General features: G+C 37.5%; 1 protein-coding gene across 2 annotated transcripts; it reads left to right on the plus strand.

Moving 5' to 3' along the window:
• Window positions 1-17,773: 17,773 nt before the first annotated feature.
• On the plus strand, window positions 17,774-22,030 carry LOC127160759 (membrane-spanning 4-domains subfamily A member 4A). 2 transcript variants are annotated; one of them, XM_051103414.1, is made up of 8 exons: window positions 17,774-17,863; window positions 19,026-19,234; window positions 19,735-19,845; window positions 19,943-20,011; window positions 20,651-20,794; window positions 21,050-21,163; window positions 21,492-21,557; window positions 21,775-22,030. In XM_051103414.1, exons 2-8 carry the CDS (start codon window positions 19,052-19,054, stop codon window positions 21,847-21,849), a joined length of 762 nt encoding a protein of 253 aa, XP_050959371.1. In that variant the 5' UTR covers window positions 17,774-17,863; window positions 19,026-19,051; the 3' UTR covers window positions 21,850-22,030. The 2 variants fall into 2 exon arrangements, with proteins under 2 accessions (XP_050959371.1, XP_050959370.1); XM_051103413.1 differs by lacking the exon at window positions 17,774-17,863 and having other exon boundaries at window positions 19,021-19,234.
• Window positions 22,031-22,462: the final 432 nt, after the last annotated feature.

Consider the following 22,462-nt stretch of genomic DNA (forward strand, 5'->3'; position numbering starts at 1 on the left):
ACGACTCTTTGGCCATGTTGCAAAGGTGTCAACATATAATATACACTATCATTTAGATTATCAAAATACAAATTCAAAGAGACCAAACATGCCATAGGTAAGTTATACTACACTAGAGATCTATCATAACAAATGTATACAACAGAATTAAATGAAAAACACAAAACTATAAGGCAATAATAGTAAAACTATACACAGTGACCTAGGCTATGTGTGATAGAAAGGTCAAAGATAGGTTTGTCTGTGAATTAATAGGAAAGAGTCTATTTCTATAGGCATTGTGTCTTTCCTATGGGCAAATGTAGCATGCAAGCTACAAACGCCCTTTTGGTCTGGTTTGGTTTGGTCTGGATGATCAGTTTTACGTGGAGATCGCTGATCTGTGACCATTCTAACAATTACAATACGGTTCCAGTGCTACGCGCTTGAACCCCTTATTACAACGACATCATGAAAGGCAAATTAGTCATTTACCAACAGCCACTAACCAAATGACTACAGTACTTGCCATATAGACATGTCCTGCTGTAGTCATTGTTGCTGCTGTTGTTCTTGATGTTAAGTTTCAGACTTGGGATCTGATTCTGGATCAAATATGTATGGCTGGACCTGACTGTCAACCATACTTAATTTAAGACAATTTTTTTCCCAGTTTTATTTATAGCAATATCACAGCTTGTAGACAAAAAAGCTGCACACACTCGTGACTCTTTAGCTCCACCCATGGCACGCCTCCAGGAGCACGACTGTTTCTGGAGGGAATCGTTAAGCTGTATCTTTCTTTTATAAATTTGATAAAGACTTCTGAAATATGAAGGAGCCAATAATACTCTATAGACACTCAAGATTAATATGAGATTGGCCAAAATGTGTGCTAGGTCCCCTTTAAGTCCAGGAACTGCTGCCCAAATTAAGCTGTACCCAGGATAGGGGAGAAAAGGCAATTCTAAAAATATGACAAGTTATCTTGCCAAGAATTGGAAATGTTCAAACATAATTTTAGTGAAACATTAGTATTACTGTTTATTTGTTGTTATTTTTCAATTTGCTCGTTATTACTTTGTTGTGAATCAGAATGATGTTACATCCTCTCTTTTAACTAGGTCATCAAAGAAAGGATTTATTATTGCACATTTAAATATAGTTTTAGGAAAAAAAATAATGAGGTGTTGAAATTTAAGTATTATCCATCTGGATACAACTGAGCAATTCTGAGCTCATGGTTAATGAAGAAATATTGTATAGAAAATATCAGGATAAATATGGTGGTGAAATAACTATTTAAGGAAGTTTATAAGACCAGACACCCACATGCATTGGGTTGTGACAGCAAAACCTGAAGAACCTGAAGCGAACCTTTTAACCCATTTTTTTAATTTATTGTGGTACCATATGCTGCTCAAACTCACAGAGTGGGTGTTGTGGGCAGAAATAATTAAAAAAAGGCAGTTTCTCACGTGTGAAAGTCTCTGTTTATAGTTATGTCTTTACCTTTTTCAGTAGCAATATAATTAACCACATTACCACATGTGAAGAACTCATTCATAAACTGGAGAGTTTTGGTTCCTTGGGGAATCCACTAGTGTTTTTTGCAGGTGGCCTCCAGCTCCTCAAAATGCTTTAAGCGGCTTTTCAAGGTTTTAATTTAGGTTTTTAGGTTTAATTATTTGCTGCTGAAAAAGTTGTATTTTTCTGTTTGTCCAGATTCTTTGGTAGTCTTGTCACACAAATCTCTATTTATGGCATTCTGCTTTCTTTGTACTTCACAAGGTTTCTGGAGTAAGACAGCTCCCCTTTTTCAGTGTCAGTACACAAATTGCCTGTAAGTGCAGCTACCTAAGCTGTGTTGGATGGTTACTCAGTGGGTTAGGTGAGGGGACTGAAGACCCAGTTAATGGGCAAGCTCAGGCACAGATGTAGTGAATTTTGCTTTCGTCAACCTAGGGATGACGTTATGATTCTTGGATCGCGTGTGAATTAATGTGTGGTTATGAGTACATCACGTAAGAAAGATTGGTGAGATCTCTAACTTGTAGAATCTCTTACAGTATTATGAACACAAGGAAGACACAAGTTGTAATAAAATAAATTTTATTAAGAAAAGATAAACAAGTGTAATCAACAACTACTAAATGAACACAATGAATGAAAAAGCAATACCCAACATAATCACTTGTATTTTATGCATCTTATGCACTTTATTCCTATGTCAGAGCTACATTATCTGGAAAGATAAACTGTTGTTACTCTGAAACAAATAAGTTAAAGAACCTTATTATGCATCAAACAAATGTGTGTAAGATTTGTTATCAACTGCAGATGACTTGCACTGGTGGCAGTACTGTGGGGGAAGGAGCAGGAATCCGTTTCGACAGCCTTGAACACCAAAGGGTCCTAAGATCTGGAACACACAGATGTAGCCCTGGAGTAGGTGCTGAAGTGTCCTTAGCTTGGAACACGCAAGCAAAAGTACTCGGAGTGAAGGTTTGCTCGCCGGAGCTTAACCTTGTAGCAAATGTCTGTGTGTCTTCTGCCTCTCCGTGCTAGAGACTCAGAACTTGGTCAATCCACTTTGTCTTTCTAGGATGGAGACTCAGGATGCTGCATCTGTTGTTGTCTCGCTGGACGAAGACTCTGAACGTAGAGTATCTCCTTCCTTGCAGGATGGAGGCTCAGAACGTGGTTGTATCTGTTGCTGCCTCAAAAGCTGGAGACTCAGGCTTGGTATCTGTTGATGTCTTACCCTTGTGGAACGCAGACTCAGAACTGGTTGATCTGTTAGTGTCTCTTGGATGGCCAGAGACTCAGAACTAAGGTTGTTCTGTTACAGTCCTTTCCTTGATGGGTGGCAGACTCAGAACAGGGTGTTTCTGCTACAGTCCCTTTCCTCGGGGGTGGCAGACTCAAAACTTTGTGTATCTGTTAACGTCCCCTGGACGTGCCGGAGACTCAGAACAAGGTTGTTCTGTTAGTGTCCCTTCTTTTACAAGTAGCAGAACAGAGGTGATCTGTTACAGTCCTTTCCTTACAGTTTCCCTCCAAAAGCTACACTCAATACTGCGTATCAATATGCTAATGATAACATTCTTTGTTCGACCGGTTGTGAAGAATGTGTGTCAAACATGCCAAGAATTGGCTTAAATAACCTCGGTAAGTAACATATTCGATTATGTGCACCTGAGGGTTATAAACAGATGTGAATCGAACACACCTGGTTTCTTTGTCTTCAAGAACCGCATTGTGTCTGTGTGCGTTGCAGTTACTTTTTCATAAAGTAAATAAAAATCAGAGTACATCATGTCGGAATCAGAAAGGAGATGCATGTCTCCTTGTGTTGGGCTCATCTCTGAGGATGATCCGCATGCTTTTTGCTTGGAGTGTTTGGGGTAAGAACACGTTGCCCTCGGGCTTGTGGGAGAATGTGAGCACTGTGATCTTTTGCCGATCAAAGTGCTTCGTGCGCGGCTCACTTTCTTCAAAGAGGAGCGAGCTGCCGCTCTCTCGCTGCGGTCCTGGGGGTCGCGTATTGATCTGGCTGAGGTGTTTGAGACAGGCACGCCCCTTTCTCTCATGGTCTCGCCGGATCAGGAGGTCCAAGCGTCCGTTTCTGAAGTCCGTTTCTCGAGAGAGCTCCTCTTGCAATCATAAAGAGTATGATGAGTTACTCGAGGCAGTAACTCGAACAGTTGACAGGCTAAAGCTGGACTGGCTGCAGGAGCGAAAGACCCCCGAACGCTTGAAGCTAGATGACAGATTTCTGTCAGGTGGCCGGGGGGAGGGACCTCAGCGAACGTCTCTCCCCTTTGTTTGCCGATCTCCATGAAGAGCTTTCATGGAGCAAGCCCTACTCATCCCGCCTCTTCGTGCCCTCGACGTCGATTTATTCGACCATCGTGGATGTACAGCGCAGGGCTACATGATGATGCCCCAGGTAGAAGAAACACTTGCGGGCTATCTCTCCCCTGGGAGCTCATCTTCTTTGAAAAAACCTATGCTCCCCACTAATCCCTGCAGACTTACATCTTCGTTGGTGGGGAAAGCATACCAGGCAGCGGGTCAGGCTGGTGCTGCCCTGCACACCATGGCAGTCTTGCAGGCGTACCAGGCTGACCTGCTCAAGGACTTGAGCACAGGCGGGACCATCGATGAAGAGGCATTCTCAGAACTTTGCCTGGCCACAGATCTGTCTCTCCGTGCGACAAAGCAGATGGCCCGTGCCATCGGCCGTTCTATGGCTGCTGTGGTCTCTACGGAGAGACATCTGTGGCTCAACCTGACGGGCATCAAGGAGAGGGACCAAGCATTCCTCCTTGATGCCCCCGTCTCGCCGGCCTATTTGGCGACGCCGTTAATTCGTCGTTACTAGGTTACGGGAGGCGAAGCGCCATGAAGAGGCATTTGTGAGGTTTCTTCCCGCCGTGCTCAAGCGCCAGGACTGTTGGCCACCCAGTTGCCACTGAATGGACTATGTTCCATTGGGTGAGTGATGCTGTTGCCCTAGCTTATGAGGCGCGCAGCCAAACTTCGCCTCTAGGGCTTAGGGCCCATTCAACCAGGGGGGGTTGCATGCTCCACGGCTATAGCACGAGGTGCCCCCCCTGCAGCAAGTGTGTGATGCAGCAGGCTGGTCCTCACTGCACACATTTATCAGATTCTACAGTTTGGATGTCCATGCCGCCCTTAACAAAAAGAAGTATACTTCAAGTTTATTTTATTAAGTATACTTCAGTAAAGTTGAAGTATATTTTTAAGTATATTTTATGTAGTAAGTATACAAATATCAGTGTACTAGTAGTATACTAAAATATAATTTATACTAAATTGGCCCACTTTCTAGTATATAAAAGTATACTTAAGTATAACATAAGTAAACTTTGAGTACACAGCTAGTTTTTATCTATGTTTTTAGTTTGTAATGCAAGTATACTAAAAGTGAACTTATAGGTATACTGATAGTTTACTAATTAAATACTTTTAGTACAGTTTGAAGTATAGTCTCAGTAAACTACTAGTTTAATGGTTTTATACTGCAGGTACACTTGTAAGTTTTCTTTAACTGAACTTTACATCATACTACTATGTCTCTATTTAGGTATTAATTTGTATATATTTTGTTATATGAATATCTGAACATACAAAACATCAAAATAAGTACAGGGTATCTGCTTGTAAACAAAAACATTTAATTCTAGCTTCATGCATCCATGTTTGAATAAAAAATAAATAAACAACATTTTGAACAAGTGAGTTGATCAACACCCCAAATCATGACAGTCATTATTACCTCTTCATGGGTCGACATTTTATTCTATAACTTTACACAGTTTTACATATCTAGGGTTTTGATGCTGTTTTATGTCTGACGATTGTGATTACACATGGAAGCGGATTCTTCATTCGTGTTTTGGAAATTCTGTACAGAAGATGTGAAATAGCGCCCCTAGCAAATAACAATGAAAACACAGATTTTTAGAGCACAAGTACAGCTCAAAGACTTTTTCTAAGTATAAATCAAGTATACTTAGATATGTGCTTTATATACTTTAGATATAAATGACATTTGAGAAGAACATAAAAGTATACTGAAAGTATTTTTAGTTTAAAAGAAGTATGCTAATAGTGCACTTGAATAAACTTCTTTTTCGTAAGAACGGGCTTGCATGTCCTTGAGTCAACATCCCAGTCATGTCTGAGACCTCGTCAATGTTTGTGCGCACACACTACACAACCTTGACGGGTCCAGACACTTCCAGTGCAGTGGCGTTGGTATTCTCGCTCCCATTATATATTTATACGCAGCATCGAGTGTAGCTTTTGGTAGGGAACGTCTCGGGTTACTTGACTGTAACCCTGTTTCCTCAAAAAAGCAGGAATGAGATGCTGCGCCTCAATGCCGCACTGCAGGCGTGCCTGGACGTTCTTTCAGACAAAGGCATAACCTGTATGTGTGTTCGATTCACATTTATTTATAACCCTCAGGTGCACGTAATTAAATTAGTCACATACCAAGGTTATTTAAGCCAATTCTTGGCGTGTTTGACACACATTCTTCACAACTGGTCGAACAAAGAATGTTCTCATTAGCATATTGATATGTAGCATCTCGTTCTCACTTTTTGAGGGAACAGGGTTACAGTCAAGTAACCCGAGACATACTCAGACTCAGAATGGGTTGTTTCTGTTCCTGCCTTCCCTGTAACAGGCCGGAGACTCAGAACAGAGTGTCTTTTGGAAGGGTACCTTTATCCCTTTCCAATGAGGAGGAGATTGCAACTTGGCACTTCTCCATTTCCGTGCTGTGAGTGGCTGGTTCCATGAGAGTGGGGGGGACACGTAGTGGCCCACCCTTCTTTCCTCCTGTGAAATTTATTTGCATAGTCCAAACACAGGGTTAGAAAAGTGTCACTGAAATTTGACCGGTGCATTTCTTACTTTCCACACCATAACCAGAATGCATTTGGCAATGTTACGAACATATTAAGTCCAAACATGAAAAGATTGAACCATGTCATGCATGCATTCATTTGTTGATTAACAGCTGAATTTGTGTAAGATGTTGCACTACACATTCAGAGAAATAAGTATTCCTAGTGACGGCAATAAGTATAAGATGTGTGTGTTGTAGTGTGCATCAGTTTTAAGGTTTGAAAACCTAGTTATGAATGGATTTGGATGAATCTTTTTGATCTCTTTTTGTTCACCCACTGCTGCTGCATCTGGAGGTCTCAGGCCAAAACCTTAGGAATCAGTCTCAAGGTGGGTGGAGGGCAGAAACTGCATTTTGACTGATAGGAAGTTCTGTCCTTCCCAGGCGTTCCCTTACAAAAAAGAAGTTAATTCAAGTGTGCTATTAGTATACTTCTCTTAAACTAAAAATAGTAAAGTATACTTTCAGTCTACTCTTTATGTACTTCTCGGAAATGTGCTTTATGTACTTATGAGAAATATACTTAAAATGACATTCTAAGTATAAACTTGACTTATACTTAAAGGTCTAAATATATTTGAGCTATACTTGTGCTCTGAGAATCCGTGTTTTCATTGTTATACATGAGAGATGCTATTATTCATCTTCTGTACAGAATTTTCAAAACGCAAGTGAAGAAGAAAATGAAACAGATGCTTCCACACTGTAAAAAACTCAAACGAGTCTCAAATACTAAAAAATGCTATTTTCTTGAAACTATATAAAAACCCTTGTCAGACCCACAAAATTACCAGAAATGTTGTCCCAACTAGTCAAACACAGTTGTCTGAAGAAAGAATTTTATATTGTTGAAATTTCAAGGCTTTGTAAGTTCCCAGCATGCATTGCAGTGTGAATAAATTATCCAGTTACTGTTATAGGATTATTGTTTTGCTGTTTGCTAACTTCATTTAAACTTTTTTGTTGTTTTGTCATTATTGTTAGTTATTTGTTGTACTGTGACAAAGATCTCATCTTTTTTATATTTGCTGATTGCCATTGTTCTTGAGGTTTGTGTATCTAGTTTTGAGGCCTAGACACTTTCAACCACTTACATCCATTCCCTGGATATCTTAATATTGTAAAATGCTTTAAAAACAAAGACAACGTTATCTACATATTAGACTAAGTTATTTATAATGTTTTGTATGTTCAGATATTCATATACCAAAATATGTAAAAATGAATACCTAAATAGGGACACAGTAGTATACTTAAAGTATGATTTAAAGTTCACTTTAAAAAAAGAAAAAAAATTGAGTATACTTGCAGTATAAAACTACTGAACTAGTAGTTTACTGAGACTATACTTCAAAGTGTACTAAAAATGTATAAAAAGTATTTAATTTTTAAGTTTACTTTTAGTATACTTGTAGTACAAACTGAAAACATAGATGTAAACTAGTTGTGTACTCAAAGTTTACTACTGTTATACTTAAAGTATACTTAAAAGTATACTTTTACATACTAGAATGTGGGCCAATTTAGTCCCAAGGAGTATTAAAATAGTACACTTACAAGTATATTACTAGTACACTGATATTTGTATACTTACTACATAAAGTATACTTAAAAATATACTTGAACCTTACTTAAGTATACTTAATAAAATAAAGAATATTTCTTTTTGGTAAGGGTTGTACCAAAGGTCTTCTTCTTGCCCTCTAAGAGGTGTCTGACTGTTGTCCTGGCATCATCTGATGGTGTTGGACAGTTTTCATATGTTAGTCCACCAAGATCCAATCAAAATGTAGCAAACCTTTGTCCACTATTGTGGTCAGGGAGGGGCCTGCCATAAACTGGGCCCTGGAATGTCCTGTCCACTACACAGGTATACTTAAAACTTTATTATAGGATAAAAAAACAACATGTCTTGAAAAGAGGGGATAAATGATCATACTAATATATATAAAAACAAGGAAACATTCTGAAACCTCTCATTCTATTAATTAATGTTAAAAAGAAAAGAGCGAGTCAACATTTTTCAAACTTTAACAATAAAGGAGAATTATGGCGATTAATATTAAAAAAACTAAGACTGTGAGATAATTAAGATCAGAGAAGTAGTAGGATTTAAGTCTGTAATAGTTAGGGTTAGAGAAACAATAAGGTTCAGGTCTGTAATGGTTAGGGTTAGAGCAATAACAAGATCCAGGTCTATAATAGTTAAGGTAAGGAATAGGAAAGATTCCGGAGACTCAAAATATTATCTGTAATTTAATCAGGATTCTGAAACACCTCTACTGATCTTCAAACACTAGAAAATATTGTCAAGATTTTTCTGGAGGCAACTCATAAACTGCAAGTGTTTAAAAATCTAACCAAAATCCAACAAATAAAAAAGGGGAAAGTAGGATCTTAAAATTTGTAAGTGACCCTTGTTTATTAATTTATCAATTCCTGTAAATAATCCATTGTTCAAAAATGGGGCTGAATCAGATACCTGGTTCTCCACTGATTGTCCTTCCTATTTCTGATCTGCAGGTGGCACCCTCTCCCCAACACAATTTGCTTACACTGATTTTGATGATCCAGGAGAAAACTATGATCAACATCAAAAACATTACTGGTTATGTCACACCACAGGCCAATAATTCCTCTCCAAACCTACTGTATCCCACTTTTGGACAAGTGTGACCAAGTGATTCAAGACTATCATATTTTTAATTGGACCAAACTGGGGCTCACCCTCAGTAGTATAGGACAGAAATAATAGTGATGTTATGTTTGTGAATGAATCGTTCTTTGTGAACGAATCTCATTCACATAATCTCGAATCTCATTCACGTAATCCACTGACTAATAATTCTCGTTTACTGAAGGTTCCTCCTTCCAGAGTAGCGTGGCACTGTTAGCTCTGCGGACTGTTTCATCCTGTCAAAGATTGACTAAACCTCGAGCCAATAGCGTTCACGTATGAGATGTTACAGAGCATGTGATTTGTTGAAAGTAGTGAACGAATACGTCTTCACTGGCCGAGTTGCTTTTGAGTCTGAACGAGAGAGAGAGATATCTCGTTCGTGAATGAGTTGAATGAACTGGTCATTCATGAACGAAATGACCGTACTGGTACATCTCGTTCATTAATGTAAAGAACCAGTTGTTGAACGATAATGATGGCACACAGGTAGAACTCGGCTCGTGTAGTATGGCATATTTGCAGCAAAGAAAGAAATTTACATTCTACTATTGTAATGAAAACTGACCCACTACTGTCTTTTGGATTTTTCACTTTGAACAATTGTTTAATTTACAATTTACTACTGCACAGAGTACTGAACAAGAGAGATCTGGAGAGAATTGTTCAAAGCGCAAAATATACTACACAATTCATTTATTAAGTATATTTTTAATAAAGCAAAATTTAACACAGTACATTCGTTGACTTACGACATAACAAATAAGACACTCTTTTTCGCCACCTGCTGACGTATTTCTGTAACATGAAAAAATTGTCACTGAACGAATCAATCAACGAATCTCTTGAAAGAATCAAAATTTCCATCACTAAGAAATACTGTCATGCCAAGCTTGTACAGTGTACTATTTACCTTTATCCAAACTGATACAAAGGTTTCTCTAAGACATTGTATATCTTTAAGACCACTTTATACATCACCAAAACAATCCATTACAGCAAACAAAGTGCTGTAAGCTGGGCCAACTTCTCCAGGGATGTTGGCAGAATTGCGGAATTCTTGATTGGCCAACTGAATTTCTTGAGGAATTCTTGAGAATGTCAGCATGTTCTTCTAAAGCTCCAACAGTAAAGGTGTGTTACGACCCCAAAGTGGTCTAGGGGTTCTGGGATCGAACATTTGAAATATAGACATTAAAAAACATATACATACAAGCAATGTGCAGAACAAAGACATTGTGCAACAAAAGTGATTTATTAAGGGTGGAAATGAAATGATTACAAAGGTTTGGTGGAGTCAACGAGAGTAATATATATGTACAATATTTACAGTATTTACAATAATAGAAAAAAGACACAGGGAACGGGAAGAAGGGACGTGGGCGGTGCTAAATCAAAGAAAATAACAAAACCAAAACCCTCTAACTTCTTAATACCCCCCCCCAATCCTGACTATGAAAAGAAAATGTAGAAAGAAAAAGTCTTCAGCGTCCGAGACGCCCTAACTAAACTACACTTTCTAGCCAATAAACAAAAGTACAAGGGGTGGCACTCGCCCCTTACCTAATGTCTTATACAGGATAATATTCCTACGTGTTGCAGTGTATGTCACGTGGCGTTCTTACCTGTCCGCTTCTTCCCGGCCTCGTAACATATACTGCATGCTCAAATATGTTACAGTGAAGAGGGAACAAAAACATGTATCGGGGCAAAAACGTACACAAAAACAAAGCAACATAAACAAAAGGGGATATAACAATCAAACGGGATGGCAACAAAAAAGCACAAAACAGCAACAACATGGGGGTTTGCGGGTGGTCTGGCGTGCACTTTTATCTGGGAGGTTCTTGTCCTATTGGGGGCGGCAGGATGGGTGATGTCAGCATTGCTGACTTAGGGTTCTTTTGCTAACTTTGGGGAAAAAAAACTCTATATATAATTATCAGCATATAAAAGAGACATATGGTTAATTAAGGTCTATTAGAGTTCTAGGACACTTTTCAAAAGTTCAGTCTCCAAAAGTGGTCCATTGCAGTTTTGAAATCTAAATATTTTCATTAAAAGGATACCTATAAGACAAACACTCCACAGCTTCTTGCATCCTCTTGGGCAGTATGTGAAATGTGGCCAGGCTTCCATTTGAATATTAACCCACTCTTATTTTCCAAGCTACTTCTGACGCATTTTAAAGTACTGTCTGTGTTAGAAAACAATTGGCACAGATTTCCATAGTGTCTGGGAGAAAATAAAACTTTGCAAGTGCAAAACGTTTTATAAAAAGTTGTTTCAGGTTGTTTCAAGTTGTATTTTTTTTTTTTTTTTTTTTTTTTAAGTATAAAGACGATCTGGACATTATCCGCTGTAGTGGACAGCACATTCCAGGGCCCAGTTTATGGCAAGGGGGCCCCTCCCTGACCACAATAGTGGACAGAGGTTTGCTACATTTTGATTGGATCTTGGTGAACTAACATAAGCAAACTGTCCAACACCATCAGATAAAGATGCCAGGAAAACAGCCAGACATCTCTTAGAGGGCAAAAAGTCATCCTTTGGTACAAAGCCTGGGAAGGACAGAACTTCCTATTGGTCAAAATGCAGTTTCACCCACCTTGACACTGATTCCTAATGTTTTGGCCTGTGACCGACCATAAAAATTCCTTAGGACCTCCAGATGCAGCAGCAGTGGGTGAAACAAAGAGAGATCATGGAGATCCATCCAAATCCATTCATAACTGTTTTCAAACCTTAAAACTGATGCACACTACAACGCACACATCTAATACTTATTCAGAGAAATAAGTATTCGTGGTGACAGCAATGTGTAGTACAACATCTTACACAAGCTCGGCTGTTAATGGACAAATAAATGCATGCATGACAATTTTCCCATCATGTTTGGATTTAATGTGTTCGTAACATTGTCAAATGCATTCTGGTTTATGGTTAGGAAAGTGGGAAATGCACTGGTAAAACTTCAGTGACACTTTTCTAACCCTGTGTTTGGACTATGCAAATAAATTCCACAGGAGGAAAGAAGGGTGGGCAACCACGTGAACCCCCTTCTAAGTCTACCGTTCAGAGAGACAGTAACAGATACACAGTTCTGAGTCTCCGGCATGTCTAAGGCTACGTTCACACTTGGCGTCTTTTTTGACAAGAAAAAGTTGACAGCGGCGCTTTTTTAGTAAAAAAAGAAGCTGGCAGCGTTGCAGCCGAGGGCGTTTTTTGTTGCTATAACAACAGCTGCAATCGTATGAATCTCGAGAAAAGGGGAAGCTCGCTCTGCGCTGGTGTTTTATTATTATTATTATTATTATTATTATTTTAGCATTTTTGCCCTTTATTTGATAGGGCAGTATTTAGACAGGAAGCAAAGTGGGAGAGAGAGAGAGAGAGACAGAGGACGGGATCGGGAAAGATCTGCGAGCCGAGACTGGAAAAAGGGACGCTCGTTTGTTAACAAAAACCGACGCGCGGCTCCGATAGTCTTGTGGGCAGCGCGTCGGTTTTTAAAGTTAACGGGGAAGGAGAATGTCAGTTAACAACAATAAAATAAAAGTCTATCAACCGGCACCGTCTCCATTTTTCTTGCTGTTCTTGTTGTTATGGAAACGACAGGTCTCGCTACTCGCTTGTCATTGGTCAGCTGTCAAAAAGGCGCTTGACGTAGGGCGTTCTTTTCAGAAAAGTTCAACTTTTTTCAACTTGAAAAGACGCTCTGAGCTGCAGAAAAAGACGCCGGTGCTGGCGTTTAAAAAAAGCGCTCATGACTTTTTTGAAAAGACGGTTTACTCCATAGAATTATAATGTAAAACAGACGCTGGCAGTTTGAAAAAAGACGCCAAGTGTGAACGTAGCCTAAGAGGCACAAACAGAGCACCAAAGTTCTGAGTCTGAGCCCTGCAAGGGTGAGACCATAGCAGGAACACCAATGTTCTGAGTCTGCCGCCCGTTACCAGGAAGGCAGCAACAGAAACAACCCATTCTGAGTCTCCGGCACATCCAAGAGAACAACCAGTTCTGAGTTTGCAACCCACAAGGGTGAGACAACAACAGATATGAGTCCAAGTCTCCAGCTTTTGAGACAGCAACAGATACAACCACGATCTGAGTCTCCAGCCTGCGAGGAAGGAGATAATCTATGTTCAGATTCTTGTCCAGCGAGACAACAACAGATGCAGCGTCTTGAGTCTCCATGCTAGGGAGACAAAGCGGATTGACCAAGTTCTGAGTCTCTAGCCCAGAGAGGCAGAAGACACACAGAGATTTGCAACAAGGTTAAGCTCTGGTGAGCAAACCTTCACTTCAGGTACTTTTGCTTGCGTGTTCCGAGCTAGAGACCTTCAGCACCTACTCCAGGCCGTGTTCCAGATCTTAGGACCCTTTGGTGCTCCAGGAGATCAGCATCCTACAGCGCTTCATGGTTAAGGCTGTTGAAATGGATTCCTGCTCCTTCCCCCACTGTACTACCACCACAGCAACCAGTGGAAGCCGTCGCTGCTCACTCCTGCTCACTCAACCACAGTGAACGTAAATATCACATCTAAACCTCTTCCAGAGACGTGGCATTGTTGTATATAATCAGTATATGATTTTCTAAATTAACATTAGATATTATATAGCTGACTGCAGTTGATAAAAAATCTTACACTTATTTGTTTGATGCAAAATAAGGTTCTTCACCTTATTTGTTTCAGAGTAGCAACAGTTTATCTTTCCATATAATGTCACTCTGACATAGCTACACCCAACATAATCACTTGCATTTTATGCATCTTATGCACTTTATTCCTTTTCCATTCATGGTATTCATTTAGTATTTGTTGATTACTCCTGTCTATCTTTTGTTAATAAAATGTATTTTATTACAACCTGTGTCTTCCTCGTGTTGATAATACAGTAAGAGGTTCTACAATTTCACCTCCCTAGGTTGGCAAAAGCAAAATCCACTACATTAATTGGCGTCCCTGGGTGGGCGAAAGTGGAATTCACTACATCACCATTATCTGCAAGCGCAACAACCTAAAAGATTTTGATGTTGATGAAATTTGCTCATTTTGTGGTCTTGCTGTAAACAGCTGCCCTTTTATTTTATGATTGTAGTATAACCAATAAATGTTGGGTTGATGTAAGTTTTTAGATATTAACCCTATATGACCCACAGTTTTATCCTCAAAGATACATGTATTTTTTAATATGAAGATCCAAGATTGTTATCTCTTAAATATGTTAATTTATTTTATGTGCAAAATTTATCAAAGATATTTAACCTTGTCATTGCTTTTTTTGTGTATATAATCTTATACTATAATGTATGCAAACCATTATATTTATGATTTATATATATTTTCCCATTGTTTCCCCCCCATCAATCTGTCTGCTTTGGTTTAACCCTCGTTAGCGTCATCCCTTTCACCTGTCTGCAATTATTAGTTACCCTTTATAAGTCTGTCTCTGTGTTCAGTACCCTGTCGGTCTTTGTTTGATGATTACTTACGTGTGTGGATGTCTCTCATGTTCCTGTTTGTTCCTGACCTGATTACTCGTTGGATTTATATTAAAGACTTTGTGTGTTTTGTATATTGTGTTCGTGTCTCGTCCATCCAGCACCTATGTTTCTTCATTGTTAAAGACACAATCATCTTTCCCTGCACTTGTGTGTAATTATAAGTTCTGCAATAATAATAATAATAATAATAAAAAGAAAATATGAGCAACAGGTGCACTAATACCTCATAGCATCAGTAACTTAACAACCTTACCCTTACCTAGTACGGTTTTCCTAAGCATTTGTAATATCTGCATGAAGGAGAAGCCAGGCAGCCCCTCGAAGATCTTGCTTTTGGAGGAGACTGTTGATTTTATGCTTAAAATGTAAGTATTACCATTTAAAAAAATAAGATGACCCCAGAATGCATTGTTAGCCCACCCCAACACCACTAATCTATTATAGATCAGTGACTTACACAGAGTAATTATGATAAACGCTTACCAATAATTATATATATATGCGACCCATGCTGGCAAAATGAGTCGAAATGCACACAGGCTACGGGCAAAAGAAATGAAAAATGTCAATTTTTGGTTGAATTTAATGTTTTCACAAAAATTTGTCCATTACGGTCTCATCTAGCAAATCCAATGCTCAAAATGGTAATTAAACATCTAAAATGAGCTTTATTTGTATGTTTTCTGAGAGGAGTACCTTTTCCTTCTGCTCACTTCTTGATGGCTGGTGCTTCCCCTCAGCACAAGTGTGGTATACTGAACCAGTGAAATGTGATTTTCAAATCCATGCTAATCAGTGTAGTTGAGGCCATATGTGGGTTGTTTGCATATTATGACTTCTAAGGATCAATTTTTGCGTATACCCTCGGTATACTCACTTGTTTTGTTGCCTCGCAAGTCCATAATCTATTGTTATGTTAGCTTCCCCCTTAATTGTGTCCCATACTGTTGTGTGAAACTAGTAATTCTTTGTTGTAATTGGTGCATTACCACCACTTTTATCATTCTACCTTTTTTCTGCCATCATCGACTGAGTGCGTGTGGCCACTTGTTGCAGGCAGCGAGAGAACTGTGCTCAATGCTGCTCAAAAACACAAAACACCTAAAGCAACCAGTAATGACCGCAGTTCTCTCGGATTCACCGATATGTACACTGCTGTGGGTACTTTGAGAATTGGATGCAAGACCGCCTTTGCATCTTGCAACTTGAATTGAGATGAGTCAAGGGCGTTTACAGGTAAACTTTATTTGCTTTAATTGATATGCTTTATTTAACAGTTTAAGCTAATAATGCACAAATGAGATGCGTTTCATAAATGATTGATATGTAGTTTAAGCTTGCCATTGAGAAATAGATATAACTCAAGGAGAGTCATGCAATCCATAAAGTCATGTCCCAGAAAAGTATAACTTTACATCAGTTAAATAAGACTTAACCCCTGTGCGACCTTTTGGACATTTCAATTTTGTTTGTTTTTCATCATTTTGCCTGTGTTATTGCCAGCTGTATAAATTTTAGCACAGGTGTGTATTTTTATTGGAATTCTTTCTTTCTAATTTTTTTTTTATAAATCTTTTTTGCACTAGGTACAAAAAAATAGTTCCTCTCAGGACATTTAGGACAAAAATGTCCCCACTGAAACCCATTAAAACTGCTATTTTTAATCACAGCGGCATTTAACTGTAAAATGATGCAATTTTTGTTAATAGACTTTCAATCTCGGGACACCCAAGGTGCAACTGCACCATACGTCTGCACACTGCCCACAAGACTATTGCCCAAACTTAACTCTGTGCTCCCAGTCTTCAAATTTTTAGCCGCCTGCCCCAATTTTTCAGCCTGTTTTGTGTTTTGAGATTCCACTGTACAGTGTCCTTGCTCAATAAAGAAGCTGCAGATGGATCCTCACGTGTCTGACTCATCATCACAGTATGGATGTCAGAATGTGGTTTGTATGTGTGTCATAAAAAAAATATTGTGTGTGCGTGTGTTCTTGTAATATTTGAGAGAGAAAAAATACTGCAAATCACAAATCCAACCACTGTGTGCACCAGTGCAGTTTTGCTGGCACCTAATGAGGAAAATCTGGTACTGTGATTTTTTGAGAGATCAACCTCAAATTTGGAACAGAACTTGTTTAGATTTATGGCTTTGATTTTCTAGTTTAGCGTACAATGTGTTTCATAAAATATATAATTTATATTAATATATCTTAAAGCATTTTTGCATTCAAGCATCAAACTTAAACCTCTACAACATTCCTTTTTTTTGGTTTCACTTTTTAAACCTTTTCTACTTTTCTACAATAATCTGTCTTGGATCTTCTTTCAAATGAGACCAAATTTAAGTCTGCTCCGTAGCTTAAAAGTTTTGACAGTTTTTTGACATTTTTGTCCACTAAGGACCTTTGTGTAACTTTTTTGTTATTGATGCACAAAGGCTAAATAAGTACATGTTTGAATCAAACTAACAAGCTACCGTTTATGAGTCCTGTTCGCTCACCTGACTGATGTTTAGGCATGTTACAGTAAAGCCAGCGTATGTAGCTTTTAACAAGATTCACTTGTTCAAGACAGTCTAAATTACATTAACATTTTTAACATTTGAACTCAAATCATGTATTAGGATACACTTCATCTCAACAAAGTATTGTGGACATTGCTGTTGCTCCTGACAATGCATGCAATCCAATGATGATCCATTTCAAGCAAGTAGTACAGCTGATTTAAAAATTGACTATGGGGGTGAGCCGCTGAAGTCCACTTGTCACAGTACACAGTAGTCCACTACACAGTAGTTATGTCTTTTTTTAAGACCTCCTATCAAATTTGTATTAGCTTTGTAGTACAGGGCTCAAATAACCTTTTAACTAAAGTACAAGAGTGATGAGATATTATTACCTTAACTGACTGGTGAAACCCACATTTTTAACCACATAAAATGGGTCATAAATCATGCCGCACTGATCAGTGGATTATTATTTTTATCGTATGTACATGTCTGTTTCCAAACCAGGATATAGGTTACTTGTTAAAATGTACAACATGAATACATTTATGAATTTTATTATCTTTTGTGGTATTCTTGTGGTAATCTTATTATCTTATGAAAGGGAAGATATTTATACATTTCCTGGTGGGAAGGCCTAGCTTTGCCACCCCTCCGAATCATCTGAGCTCTTTAAAGAGCAAAGTACAACTGTAGAGCAAAGCAACTCTACAGGGCAAACTGAAGACAGGACTTTTTTCTGGTAAAACGAATGATATACTCACATTAAATTTGACTAACTTTAAACACATACCTATCTTTGCATTATGTCTGAATTGGGTTGTAGTTGTTTTTTTAACTAAATAGTATTAATAGATCTTTTTTTTATTTGGTAAATATCTATAATGGCTGGTAGCGCACTTTTGTAGCTAAAAAAACTTTAAAAACTTGCTAAATGCCTTGGATGCAAATGTAGATTAATTTCAAAATTCACTATTTGATATTAACTTATGAATGTGTCTGGGAAAAACAGTAAGGTGGTTTCATTAACATATTGGATGCGAGATGAAGTCGGCGACATGTGACTTGTCATCTCCACAGTAGTGATAAACCTGTTAGCATGTTTCATGTGTATTACATAATATGAGAATATTTTTTTTCCATTTTAATTGGTTCATTTGAAAGTAAAAATGTATCTATAGAGAGCGGAATGTCTAATGTCACACCAGTGCCTCCATCTGTCATGCAGGGAGCACGCTACTGTTCAGCTTGCACTTCGCACAGACACTTAAATTCTGCAAATTTTTCTACATTAACATTAGATTGAGTGGTGAAGTAAAGTTACATATTTCAGATGCTAAGCCATATTTGAGGTCAATGAATGTTCTACCCAAATCTCATAGACCAGCTATTAATTTTGTGACTAAGTAAATGAAATTTTGCCTGACCTCTTCAGGTTGACTAATAGTTAGTTGACTATTAGGGGGAAGCCCTAATGAAAACTGTAGTTTGTAATGTAATCTAGGTTACTAGCTTATGGTAATGTATTCGGACTACTTTAAATTACTTTCAGATTACTTTTCATTTTTAAATATACCATACTGAAATCATTAATTTATTTACATGACCATTCTATATTGTGGAAATAGACGAAGCACAGTGGGATTTTCTGGATTTTTTTTAAAGAGACAAAAGAAGAATTACGGAGAATAAATAAATTTGGAATGATTTACTGTCATTGCGTGAATAATATGTAATGTAAAAAATAACTAACCTCATTATGACTGTTATAAAATGTAATATACTCTATTTTTGGAACCTGATTACGTAATCCAGATTGCGAAAATTAGAAAATCTATTTTATAATCATAATAATATAATTATAATATAATTTAAATGTTTTGATATACTGTTTTTTTGTACAGGTCAATTTTCAGATTCGGGAGCAAGAATGTCCCAAACAGTCTTACCCGTGAACTCTTCAACACTTGTCATCCAGATTCAACAACCTACACAAGCAACACCAGCCGGGGCAGTGACAAATGTTTCTGTGCCTGTTTATGAACAGGTACTGAGAGTTTCACCTCTCCATGGACTTCAGGCATTTCTGGAAGGGCAGCCAAAAGCCCTTGGGGTGAGCAATTTTTCATAAACCTAATCAGACTTTTATGTATGTATGTCAGTGTGAAGTAAGAAAATTACATGAATAAATTCTTTAAAACAAAACGAAACAAACATATGGTACATGTTTACAAAGCATACAGGTTTTTTTTTTGCTTAATGTGACTTTTTACTTTGATAGCAATGTAAATTTTAATCTGTAACTGATAAACCTTGTGTTGTGAAATGCTGTAAAATCTTATGTTAGTCTTCATCATCTTATATTGCAGTGTAACAGTCACAACGAATGTTTTAGGAGATGCAAACCTTTAAAAAAAAAAGTAAACTAATTGACAAATTTTTCAAATCTGCAAACGTGAATTAATAAAATTAGAGTTCCCTCTTGTAGTTCAATCGTAAGTCCATAACTACAGTTCCCATAAATTTATATTATGCATTTTATATTGATCCCCCAAAATTACTTCATAAAAGACTCTCTTGTCCTACCCTGCACATTTTTCTTTTCCCTCATAGACTGTCCAGATAATGATTGGTCTGTTGACATTCCTTTTTGGGATCGTGTTGGCACTTCGTGCAGAATCCATCACAGTCTTTAGTGGTGTTCCTTACTGGGGATCGATCATCGTAAGAAATGATTATATAATTGAGTTTTCTGTCTTTGATAAGTCAAGCTACATTTTCCAACAGAAGCCTCCATTTTGTCCTTTCGCTCTCCTTACAGTACATTATCGCAGGCTCACTCTGCATTGCGGCTGAAAACAAACATAATTTACCCTCCGGTTTGCGATTGGTATGTATACAACACTTGTTACTGTTAAGGGTCCAAGCTGCCCAACACTGTCAGTTCACATAATAATAATAATAGTAGTAATAATAACAACAACAACAACAACAACAATAACAATAATAATAATAATGCCTTAAAATTCCAAGTAATGGCTAGAAACAGTTTTCCCCTCTTAAACCATTGTTTAAATGTAAATCTTCTGATTTTATTTTCATCTATAAAGAAATCTGCCATTTGTTCAAGCTCTTGTAGTCACCACCCAGTGCCCTTATTATAATTTCACTGGATTTGGCTTTAGGACCATTGTACAGTTACTGCAATGATTATGACTGCAATCTAAACAATCAGTGAAAATTGACTGGACTTTGCTATAAAATGCTTTTTTAAACCACATTATTTTTAAAAAGACACATTTCAATAGTATCATTTAATCATCCACATAAACCATTAGTGCTTGGACCCTGATGATTGAGGCTTGTGGCTATACATATTTTTTCTCTTGTTTCTTTAATTTATGTCATGTAGTGTATTTTTTCACACTCAATATACTTTTCCTACCATGTTAACATGATATGTTAACAAAATGTGTTAAGGTTTTTCTTAATTTATTAATCTAGTCTGTTTTTTGTTTTCTGCCTACAGGTAAAAGGTTCACTTGGAATGAACATTCTCAGTGTTTTAACTGCTGGTTCTGCTATCGTTATAATTCCAATCGATTTGGCTCAAGGACCAATGGACAGTAACTGCCACCATTCTCATTGTCATGAGGATGAGGAAAAGTATAGGGTATGTCACCAACTTTTACATTCACATTTATTGAGTAATTACAATATGATCAAAGTGTGGTCTGTAGATTTTGTAATCCTAAATCTGCACTCATCTGTCCAGTATTTTTTTTTTTACATTTCAGAAGTAGTTTATATATCTCTTGCTATTACTGATCATTTATAAGGCATTGAGGTTATGCATTAAGCAGCCAGTGTAAGTAGTAATTATCAATTATGTGATTATTATTTGTGCTAATGTTAATTTTTCTCTCAGACCCTCTTCGGGGGAATCGGTACTGTATTGCTGATATTCGCCTTGCTTGAGTTTATCATCTCCATCTATGTGTCAGCATATGCTTGCAAAGTTGCCTGCTGCTGTTGTCCACGGGTGAGTAATGCATCAAGTCAGTGGTTCACAATTTTTTTTTTTTTGTCAGCTGAAACGTTTTTGCCACAAACTCAACTCAAGGTTCTCTCCTATGATTTCACATCTTATCCAAGCTTAAAACTGTACATGAGCTTTTAACTTCAGTTAGGTCACACACAGCTTCAATCAGAAGTCCTTTGATCAAATTGAACAATATTTTGTATATTTATTAATATGTTATAGGGACATTTATTAATAGTAATAGTAACAAAGGCTTGAGCCATTGATAAGCATTTATGGCATTTTACATTAAGAAGTCATTAAACGCTACATGTGTGTTTTTCCAAAGGTGCCGCATGTTCCTCAAGTTTCACCTCCACAGCCCTGTGATTTCCATAATCCTAAGACCTCAGAGGTAAGAGAAGCTTGAGACAGCAGTTTAATTGGACTTTGAGTAAAATGGTACACAAAACAACGAAAAACACAAAACATCATTAATTAGGTTTAGTATTGAGTGTCCATGTAATGGAAATGTGTTAAGCACTGAGTAATTGGTTTCAGTAATTGTTTATTATCAGTAAATTAGCAATCAAAAAGGAAAGAAGCTGATCATATAGCTTTCTATCTTACAGGTGTCTGTGGTCAGCAACCATTACGTGCATCACCATACTGCAGACAGTCCTCCACAATATAGTGAATCTCAATAAATATGAACAGTAAAAAAGGGGGGCAGAAATGTGATCCTGTAGTTGAAGCTTTCGTGGGACACAGGAGTTTCCCAATCATTTCCTGTCCCTTACCGCTAAAGACCTGTCAAAAGGACATGAAATCGAAGTAGATATCACTTAAAGAGATAATAATTGCATTTTTTATTAAGTAACATATGTATAAACAATAACTATTCAAAAACACTAATATGTATACACACTATTTCTTAATTTTATTTCCTTATTTACTGTAAATAAAAGTTGCCTAATCATCAGTGAAACTGGACAGATTGTTTTGAACATAGTGTAATCTGTAAGAATAAAGTATACTGCATTTAAAGAATGGCTTTTTCTTTCTTTCTTTTTTTTAACCTTTCATCTTCATTTAGCCCTTAAGAATGAAATCTTGTTCACAACAACAGTCTGGCAGAAGAAATATTTTCTGGAAGACATACATATCATTAAAACAGGAAAATGTGTTTCTAAAAACATGGGTGATGGAACTGTGTGTTGTTACCTCTTAAACATAGCCTTCCTTTTTTGCTTTATGCATGGTAAACACACAAATATAGATATGACAATTTTAACAGGGAATATGTTCAAACCTAGCTAG

Source organism: Labeo rohita, unplaced genomic scaffold, assembly GCF_022985175.1.
Source record: "Labeo rohita strain BAU-BD-2019 unplaced genomic scaffold, IGBB_LRoh.1.0 scaffold_45, whole genome shotgun sequence".
NCBI classification, from domain to species: domain Eukaryota; kingdom Metazoa; phylum Chordata; class Actinopteri; order Cypriniformes; family Cyprinidae; genus Labeo; species Labeo rohita.

What these genes read in the sequence shown, in the direction of transcription:
- LOC127160759 (XM_051103414.1), top strand. Translation starts at nt 19,052, where the DNA reads ATGTCCCAAACAGTCTTACCCGTGAACTCTTCAACACTTGTCATCCAG. An exon ending in GGCAGCCAAAAGCCCTTGGG is followed by an intron (nt 19,235 to 19,734) that starts GTGAGCAATTTT and finishes TTTCCCTCATAG; the next exon opens with ACTGTCCAGATAATGATTGG. An exon ending in TACCCTCCGGTTTGCGATTG is followed by an intron (nt 20,012 to 20,650) that starts GTATGTATACAA and finishes TTCTGCCTACAG; the next exon opens with GTAAAAGGTTCACTTGGAAT.